Raw genomic sequence first — 10,469 nt, forward strand, 5'->3', positions numbered from 1 at the left:
ATCAGAAATACAGTTTAGACATTGTTAATGTTGTAAATGGCTATTGTAGCTGGAAACGGCTGATTTTTTTATGGAATATCTACATAGGTGTACAGAGGCCCATTATCAGCAACCATCAGTCCTGTGTTCCAATGGCACGTTGTGTTTGCTAATCCAAGTTTATCATTTTATAAGGCTAATTGATCATTAGAAAACCCTTTTGCAATTATGTTAGCACAGCTGAAAACTGTTGTGCTGATTAAAGAAGCAATAAAAGTGGCCTTCTTGAGACTAGTTGAGTATCTGGAGCATCAGCAATTGTGGGTTTGATTACAGGCCCAAAATGGCCAGAAACAAAGAACTTTCTTCTGAAACTCGTCAGTCTATTCTTGTTCTGAGAAATAAAGGCTATTCCATGCGAAAAATTGCCAAGAAACTGAAGATCTCGTACAACGCTGTGTACTACTCCCTTCACAGAACAGTACAAATGTCGTAGAAATATTTGACTCAAAAGTAGTCAACTCAAAAATATATCTCGAGACTGGAGCTTGTGAATCCAGAAATTAGACTTTATTATTGCGTAACAAAGCCGAGCCACTCCATGGAACGGCTGTCTCTCTTTGGCTCAGAGATCTCTTTTATACACACACAAATGCACAGTCATGTTTACATAGCATACAAAGCTACTCCCCTTAAGATAAATGATTAACATCTTTTAGTGCCACTCTACCCTTATCTTTCAATGTCCAGATGTCACATGTGGCTTACTCCAAAAGGCCATGGGCGCTTTTCCATATGGCCTCTTCCTCTTATCTCATTATATTGGTGGCGTGGCTCAGACACTTTTAAAAATAAAATACATACATTCATTAAAGCATGTTTACACACTGTATTGGCTATATTCCTTATTTAGACATGCATCTGGATTTATAAAATGTCAATCATGTTTACTATATTTTATCTTTGACATTTCCCAACATTTTGCCTTAATGATACATAATTTATTACCATACAAACTGGCTCTAACCAGAATAGAAAGAGGAGTTGGAGGCCCCGGTGCACAACTGAGCAAGAGTACAATTTAATGAAGCTGCCAGTTGAGGACCTGTGAGGTGCCTGTTTCTCAAACTAGACACTCTAATGTATTTGTCCTCTTAACCGGGAATGCCATGCAGAAGAAATTTCAGCCCGCGCAGAGTATCACAAGAACTTCACTCAACTTTCTAGAGTTTTCCTTGTTAGTTAACACTATCAACGTTTCCCTTTACGGTGGGAATTGTGATCGAATCAACACAATATTAGCCACATTCAATGCAACATACCGAAACAAAACAAACTATGCAAGAGACTTTGTTGTTGGCAGAACACATCGGAATAGGATTCTATTGCATTGACAGGCACAACTCAGGCCTGTACTCTACACAGACTGGTGCGCCATAACCAATCAGAGCTGCAGTAGGCTTATATGCAAATAGACCATTGCCATAAATGGATTTGTGCCATTCACTTTGAACTGGACTGTTTTACAGCATGAGAGGTCACGATTATTATGCCTTGTTTTGAGATCAAAGCAAGATTCGCATGTAGCCACATGCACATTTGTTCATATTCTTTGCTAGTAAGTGAGTTATTAGCCCAGTTATAGCTCATTTGTAGTCAGTAATGTGGGTGATTTGCTTCCTACAAGAGCACAAAACGTGTACATTTCTAGCCATCTTTGAATGTATTTATCTTTTGTTGTCTTTAAATAGGCAGTGTTGAATTTTAAGAATACCTGGAATAAAAATAAAAAAAGCGGTTGTCCCAAATTAGAAAGGGGGCAAATACTTTTTCATAGCACTGTACATGTAGCCACTACTTTTAGTAGTCTTCTAATTAAAGTGAAGTAAACGACCAGCATCAATGCTGCACAAAAAATTCACTCCCTCGAACACACCCAGAAACATTGAGCAGACCATTTCCCCATAACTACTTGCGCGCTTCTACATTGTACATTCGCAGATGACCAAAATGGCGGATTCGTCGGTGGGTACTCGATAGTCCCAAATTATTATACAACTACAACGTTTATATTCAGATGTGTGCCCTCAACGTTCGTGAATATATATTTTCAATATCTTATCTTTCGACAGGTCGATGTAGTCGAGGGCTGTAGGCTCCCTGTTCTCCGAAAAAATCAGGAAAACGAAGATGAGTGGCGTGAGTATCGTCCTCTTGGCTACCACTAGGGTAGCTAGCGCTAACGTTAATAGCGGCATAATAACACAACTGTCATGACTGAATGTTTGAAAACACAAGCGGCTAGCTACGGTAGTGACACATAGGTAACAAAGGCACTGGTTGTGTTTAATGGAGATTTCAATTGTTTACTATTTGTCTATCAGCTACGAAAGCACTAACGTTAGCTAGATACATATTTTGATTATGTAGTTATGCTGAAGTTAGCTACATTTAACTTAACGTCGTCGTGTTTCGTCGAAAACAACTTTGCTAGCTAACTTTGTAGCCAATGTATAAATTCAGACAGCGAAGAGACCCATAGATTGGTAGGTTTCTAGATCTGTCATGTCGTGTGATGTTTTCTTTGCAGCCTTGGCCGAAATTCTTAGTGTGAAAGAGATCCCTGGGAGAAAACTCTACTATGTCCACTATATTGACTGTGAGTAGCCGATACTTCATCATGTAATTCAGAGTAAATGTGAGTGTAATACTCCAATATTGCCATTAGTGATATGGACAGAAGAAGCAGATATGTGTAAATGTCAAATTGGCAAACAATTTGACTAGATGTCAACTCAGGTGTGTGTATATGTGTTTGTGCCTCTGCTTGTGTTTAAAGTCAACAAGCGTCTGGATGAGTGGGTTACGCCGGACAGGCTTGACATGAAGAAGCTCCAGTTCCCTAAGAAGGAAGCTAAAACGCCCACTAAGAACGGGCTTCCGGGGTCGCGGCCCAGCTCCCCGGAGAGAGAAGTGGTAAGAGCGGCCGGAGCTGGCACCCAACATACTCCCAGCAGGCCCCCCCAGCCGCAAGCCCAGCAGAAGTCTATACCCACCAAAACTTCTCTACCAGACTTTCAAGTGTTGCAACAACAAGCTCAGGTTTGGTAGTGGTGTCTTAAGCCCAATCCTGGGAATTGTACCCTGTTGCTTGCTATCTACATTATAACCCAATGTTTCTTTTCCTGCTGTCGTGCTTAATGCTGAGATTTTGGAAATCTATTTTTGTTAAACAACTACTCTACTGTACAACCCAATTGTTATTACCAACATTTGGTCTGCAGTCTTTTGGAGCTATGATATTTTAGAGAAATTAGATCAATGAACATGATGAAATGATAGACCTTGCAATGTGTGCTTCATGAATCATTTCAAAGATCTGTGAAATGCTTAATTCAAGATTTCTGTGAAATAATGTTTCTCTGGTCTTGCCTCTGATGAGAGACAGAATTGTCAAAATAAGGGGGTTGTATTTCTTCTGTTACATGATATACAAATGTATTTACACATGTTTTAGCCTAAGTTTATTATAAAACACCAACAGGTTTGTATTGTCTTGACCTTTATTAGGTCATTCTATTTTTAAAATGCACGTATTAAATCATGCTCAGGTGTCTCTGTGCAAACTGTATGTTTTTGTTTTGATCTACTCAAGTATATGCTGTCATGACTGGTTATTGATTATGCTTTTATTACAACGTTCAATGAATAACATAAGTTCAAGTGAAAAATACAGCTCAGTACTTGTGGTGGTTTGAGTGTGACTATCAGTTAATCCCCCTTTTCTTCCTTTCTGTTCAAATTCAGAGGAAGAGTCTAGATCTCAACCTTCAAACTGCCACTGCTCCTTCCAGAGGCAAAACCCTCCCCACACCGGTACAGCATCAATTTACCCATTCTACACAGCCATGATTAAGAACTGTTTCGTCCACAAAGTCAGAATGGGTTCATAGCTCAATTTGAATAGTAACAACAACCACATTTTATGTAAGAACTTCTACAGATGTATAATTCAATTCAAATCAAATCAAATTTTATTTGCCACATGCGCCGAATACAACAGGTGTAGACATTACAGTGAAATGCTTACTTACAAGCCCTTAACCAACAATGCAGTTTTTTAAAAGAAAAAAGTAAAATGAAAAAAGTGTTAAGTAAAAAAAAAAAAAAAAGCAAATAACTAAAGAGCAGCAGTAAAATAAAATAACAGTAGGGAGGCTATATACAGGGGGGTACCGGTACAGAGTCAATGTGTGGGGGCACCGGCTAGTCGAGGTAATTTAGGTAATATGTACATGTGGGTAGAGTTCAAGTGACTATGCATAAATAATAAACAGAGCAGCAGCAGCGTAAAAAAGAGGGGGATGGGGTGGGGGGGGGGGCAGTGCAAATAGTCTGGGTAGCCATGATTAGCTGTTCAGGAGTCTTATGGCTTGGGGGTAGAAGCTATTGAGAAGCCTTTTGGACCTAGACTTGGCGCTCCAGTACCGCTTGCCGTGTGGTAGCAGAGAGAACAGTCTATGACTAGGGTGGCTGGAGTCTTTGACAATTTTGAGGGCCTTCCTCTGACACCGCCTGGTATAGAGGTCCTGGATCGCAGGAAGCTTGGCCCCAGTGATGTACTGGGCCGTACGCACTACCCTCTGTAGTGCCTTGCGGTCGGAGGCCAAGTAGTTGCCATACCAGGCGGTGATGCAACCAGTCAGGATGCTCTCGATGGTGCAGCTGTAGAATTTTTTGAGGATCTGAGGACCCATGCCAAATCTTTTCAGTCTCCTGAGGAGGAATAGGCTTTGTCGTGCCCTCTTCACGACTGTCTTGGTGTGTTTGGACCATGATAGTTCGTTGGTGATGTGGACACCAAGGAACTTGAAGCTCTCAACCTGTTCCACTACAGCCCCGTCGATGAGAATGGGGGCGTGCTCAGTCCTCTTTTTTTTCCTGTAGTCCACAATCATCTCCTTTGTCTTGGTCACGTTGAGGGAGAGGTTGTCATCCTGGCACCACACGGCCAGGTCTCTGACCTCCTCCCTATAGGCTGTCTCATCGTTGTCGGTGATCAGGCCTACCACTGTTGTGTCGTCGGCAAACTTAATGATGGTGTTGGAGTCGTGCCTGGCCATGCAGTCATGGGTGAACAGGGAGTACAGGAGGGGACTGAGCACGCACCCCTGAGGGGCACCCGTATTGAGGATCAGTGTGGCAGATGTGTTGTTACCTACCCTTACCACCTGGGGGGCGGCCCGTCAGGAAGTCCAGGATCCAGTTGCAGAGGGAGGTGTTATGTCCCAGGATCCTTAGCTTAGTGATGAGCTTTGAGGGAACTATGGTGTTGAGCTGTAGTCAATGAATAGCATTCTCACGTAGGTGTTCCTCTTGTCCAGGTGGGAAAAGGCAGTGTGGAGTGCAATAGAGATTGCATCATCTGTGGATCTGTTGGGGCGGTATGCAAATTGGAGTGTGTCTAGGGTTTCTGGGATAATGGTGTTGATGTGAGCCATGACCAGCCTTTCAAAGTGCTTCATGGCTACAGACGTGAGTTCTACGGGTCGGTAGTAATTTAGGCAGGTAATCTTAGTGTCCTTGGGCACAGGGACTATGGTGGTCTGCTTGAAACATGTTGGTATTACAGACTCAGTCAGAACATGTTGAAAATGTTAGTGAAGACACTTGCCAGTTGGTCAGCGCATGCTCGGAGTACACGTCCTGGTAATCCGTCTGGCCCTGCGGCCTTGTGAATATTGACCTGCTTAAAAGTCTTACTCACATCGGCTACGGAGAGCGTGATCACATAGTCATCTGGAACAGCTGATGCTCTCATGCATGCTTCAGTGTTGCTTGCCTCGAAGCGAGCATAGAAGGGATTTAGCTTGTCTGTTAGCCTTGTCACTGGGCATGATTTATAAGTAAGTGATATTGATAATTGGGGGGGGGGGGTTGTCCTAGACCTAGAATATGACTGTTTGGTAATGTAAAAGATAACTAGAACACCTCTGTTATGCCCGTGGTATGGTTGGGATTTGAAATACCATCAACATAATCTTAAAAGATTAATTATTTTCAGTTGCTCCAAAGCTTTTTCTCATGTCTGCCCATGTCTCATCTCTCATACAGAAGAGGAAAGCAGAGTCTGTGTCCCTGGCAACACAAGTGTCCCCAGCAACCCCCGTGCCATCCTTGCCAGGTTCGGCTGAAGCCTCCCAGGCGTCTGTTTACCCTGCTGTAAGGGACACCAACACCTTCATCCTCAAATCAAACGCCCGCGATGACCATGAGCAGCTTACCTCTCTCACCACGGTAAACCAGCACTTGATAATTTTGCGTTTCAGTAATGATCAATCTCTAGTCTCCCACTATTACTCTGTAGGTGTTTGATTTGTTGTCTCCTCCCCTTTTCACATTATCCCAGAATGGTACTGCCCGTCGCCCCATGCCCAATCAGCCAGGCAGGAAGAGGAAGCAGCCGCCCAACTGCGGGGGAACCGATGAGGTATGGAACACTTTAGGGATTATGGGAATTGCTTCTTTAATCAAGTCATTAGTTGCCCTCATTTCAGCTGTAGACCACCATATTTTCTCCCATCATTCACATTTGTAGAGTAGCACACTTTAGCAACATACTGGCATCAACAAGTCATTCTTATGTTTTCAGAAATTGTGTCAGCGTCCTTTTGGTTTGAATACATCAAAGAAGACATATATTTTAATACAGGAACTTGTTATGGATGTCATTATAGTACCCACTTAGAGATAGGGCCCTTACTATGCTAGACTAGTATGAGCCGGGATACTAGATTAGCGTTGACTATCAGGATCTTACTTTCCTAGTCCTATAGGTTTACCTTTCATGGTTATATGGTTTCAGTTAGACAGTAATCTGAATCCGATGCCTGTTTTAGCAAGCCAAGTCAATTTAATATTGATATCGGCACAAGCACATTTTCAACAATATTACTTGCAGCATTGTAGCTAGTGATAGTGTGAGAAGGCGAAACTGCATTTTACATAATTATGTGTGCATTCTGGAATTATCGACTATTGTGAATTATTGCCTTCCCCTTTCTGTTTTAATGTTAAGATATCCCTCCCAAATGAACAAGGAAAGAAAGAACAGGTCAATATAATATATGCAGAAATCTCCCTGGTGACCTTTAACCCCCGAATTGATAAAATTACAGTGTAAATAATAATTTTCCTTCCCTCTTAAATCAGTGTCCAAAAGCCCTCATCCGCTTGTGTTTTTTCTGCTAGATAATAAAGGTTTTCCAGTATAACAACAGCCCTCGATGTGCCAATGTCTATCTGCCGCCAGGAGAGGTCCGTCTAATTTCTTTCTCATTGCCCCTGTGTCTCTTTGTTTATGGAATTATTTTAAAGGTTATGGCCTTCAATCAGACCTTTGTTATTTCATATGAGAGCTATGTAAGGAATGCTCAGTCTAGCTTTGTTTTGCTGTAAAAACTCCCTATGTTTAATCAGTTATTTCATCTTTATTTATTGGCTTTTATTTTGACAAGATTCTAAGCGATGTATCAGATTATGGAATAATATCGTTCTCTTCCATTCTGCTGCTCCTTTCTACCATTTTGTATCAGGACTCGCAGGACAGCTCTGATGGCATCCCCTCCGCCCCTCGCATGACTGGCAGTCTGGTGTCAGACCGTAGCCATGACGACATTGTCACGCGTATGAAGAACATTGACTGCATTGAACTGGGCCGCCACAGGCTGAAGCCCTGGTACTTCTCCCCCTACCCACAGGAACTGACCACATTGCCTATTCTCTACCTCTGCGAGTTCTGCCTCAAGTACCTCAAGAGCCTCAAGTGTCTGCAGAGGCATCTGGTGAGATACTAGATTGGAATATCTGAATGAAATGTATGTACCAACAATACAAGAGACCGAGGAGAGGGTTGCTGTGCAGTCATAGTATTGTGTTTGAGCTGCAGAACACCAGGGGTCAACCAACCAGCTTGACAGAGCTAAGGGATATGGCACAGCTGCATGTCCACCAGGAACTTGGATACAGATCCACCTTGTGTATGCATGTCATTACACATTATTATTCCTGCTCTCTCATCCAGACCAAGTGTAATCTTCGGCATCCACCTGGCAATGAGATCTACCGCAAGGGCACCATCTCCTTTTTTGAAATAGACGGCAGAAAAAACAAAGTGAGTAATGTCCATGATCCTCCCAGCTGCCTGGTCACACCTCGTCAATGTAATGAGTTTCTCGCTTCATAACTCTTGTTTCTTCCATGTTTGCCAGACATACTCTCAGAACCTGTGTTTACTGGCCAAGTGTTTCCTGGACCACAAAACCCTGTACTATGACACAGACCCCTTCCTCTTCTACGTCATGACAGAGTACGACTCCAAGGGCTTCCACATAGTGGGCTACTTCTCCAAGGTACATTAAATGCTTCTTATCACCTGGTGCTTGCAGTTAAACCTGTTGCTCCTGAATATCAGCAATAATGCTATGTACTACTTGACATTACAACCAACTCCTTAGACATTTTGAAAATGCAGCCGATGTACCCTTTTTATCTGTGCGCAGGAGAAAGAGTCGACGGAAGATTACAACGTGGCCTGTATCCTCACCTTACCTCCCTACCAGCGGAGAGGCTACGGCAAATTGCTCATTGAGTTCAGTAAGTGAACCAGTAGGAAGTAACTGACTTTAAAACATGGATTTGAATATTTGATCTAGGTGTTCATCTGTACAACCATTGTACTTCTACCTGTGTATGTGTCAAAATAATCTGTGGGAGTGTGTTGAAATGTGGCCATTCAGTATGCCATAACTGAAGGTATTGTCTTTTGGTCATCAGGTTATGAGCTCTCTAAGGTAGAGGGGAAGACGGGCACACCAGAGAAGCCTCTGTCTGACCTGGGGCTGCTTTCATACCGCTCCTACTGGTCCCAGACCATCCTGGAGATCCTCATGGACCTTAAGCCTGACAACGGGGAGAGGCCGCAGATCACCATCAAGTACACCTCTGTCCTGTTATTCTCTCAGCTTGTTCTCTTTAATAGTGCAAGTTGCTGTTATTTCTGTAACCTAATATCATGTCGTCTTGTGTATTTCCAGTGACATCAGCGAGATCACCAGCGTCAAGAAAGAGGATGTCATATCAACACTTCAGTACCTTAACCTAATTAACTACTATAAGGTGAGAGATACCAGAGTGCAGGGGACAGCACTTCAGCACTGTACATTTTTGCAATTAAGGGGTAATCTTGATCAGCATATTTGAACCTCTTCTCTCCCTGTGGCTTCTCAGGGCCAGTATATCCTGACTCTTTCGGAGGACATAGTGGAGGGGCATGAGAGAGCAATGCAGAAGCGTCACCTGCGCATCGACTCCAAATGCCTTCACTTCACCCCCAAGGACTGGAGCAAGAGGGGCAAATGGTAGAACCCTATCTGGTTCTCCTGGCCTCTCTCACGCTTTCTCTTACCGCAGACTTTCCTGAAGCACTCCGGGTGAAGAGCACCACACAGGTCTCCTCAGAGAGGGAGCTTCAATACAAATACCATTTTTTCTGTCATAATCGAAGATTTAAAAATGAACACGAACTGTGTTGATATTCAGCGTCATTTTTCTGAATCATGTCCAACCTCCTATTGCCCTCACCAGATTCTGTCTGTCATTGGCACCAGTAGTTCCATTAGCTTAGTCTCAATAGTAGGAATGGTCATATCTACTAATGTTGGATAGATGACTCCTACCCTCTGTTTCTTCACCTTCCTGGCATTTGTCTTACTCAGCTTTCAAAACTCTTAGACTAGTCAGTAATTAGTATGTGCTTATGTTAGTGAAAATAACTCTGTTATTGTTTTGGATGTAATCCTGGATTATGACTACACATATCCACAGTCTCATTGATCCTACCCACTATGAGAATTACAGATCTTACCCCTAACTGCTTGTGACCAGTAGGAATTGTATATACTGTAATATACTGTTTTATAAAGGATTTTTTTAAATGGTTTTGTATTTCTGTATGTTAAATGAGATGTGCGGGGATGCTCAGTACAGAAAATAAGACATGCTGAACTCTTGCAAGAAAGTATATTTGGATACCTCTACAGTTGACTGTCCTTAAAAAAAAAAACTAACACATATTTGACACAATATGCGTGTCATTTAATGAGACTATTTACTGTACATTTGTGTGTGTATTGTAAGGGATTTGTCACAAGTGATTCATACTTTATGTTATTGTGTTAATGTTTACACAGTTATTCTATTTCCCTTCCTATTTAAGTACAAATTCTACATGTATTTGTCTTCTCTTGTATTATATGAATACAGTGAATGGGTTTGAAAGTGGTTTAGATTTAAGGAAAGGGTGGGAATGGGTGATTCAAAATGTTTGGCTACATATTGAAAAAGGCTATAAATCTAACAAACAGATGAGCTTGATATAAGAGCCTTAAAGAGAGATTGCTTTACACATCTAATAAACCAGGACACTTTTA

At 42.2% G+C, this 10,469-nt stretch overlaps 1 protein-coding gene across 2 annotated transcripts; it reads left to right on the forward strand.

The window, feature by feature from the left end:
• Nucleotides 1-1,976: 1,976 nt before the first annotated feature.
• LOC311143217 (histone acetyltransferase KAT5-like) lies at nt 1,977-10,469 on the forward strand. 2 transcript variants are annotated; one of them, XM_084179020.1, is made up of 15 exons: nt 1,977-2,004; nt 2,112-2,178; nt 2,570-2,638; nt 2,819-3,081; nt 3,787-3,855; nt 6,094-6,276; nt 6,389-6,469; nt 7,231-7,296; nt 7,575-7,823; nt 8,063-8,152; nt 8,250-8,390; nt 8,541-8,634; nt 8,815-8,974; nt 9,075-9,156; nt 9,268-10,469. In XM_084179020.1, the coding sequence occupies exons 1-15, from the start codon at nt 1,981-1,983 to the stop codon at nt 9,400-9,402; spliced, it is 1,773 nt and encodes a 590-aa protein (XP_084035146.1). In that variant the 5' UTR covers nt 1,977-1,980; the 3' UTR covers nt 9,403-10,469. The 2 variants fall into 2 exon arrangements, with proteins under 2 accessions (XP_084035146.1, XP_084035147.1); XM_084179021.1 differs by having other exon boundaries at nt 2,819-2,955.

This window comes from Coregonus lavaretus (genome assembly GCF_964263955.1).
Source record: "Coregonus lavaretus genome assembly, chromosome: 15".
NCBI classification, from domain to species: Eukaryota; Metazoa; Chordata; class Actinopteri; order Salmoniformes; family Salmonidae; genus Coregonus; species Coregonus lavaretus.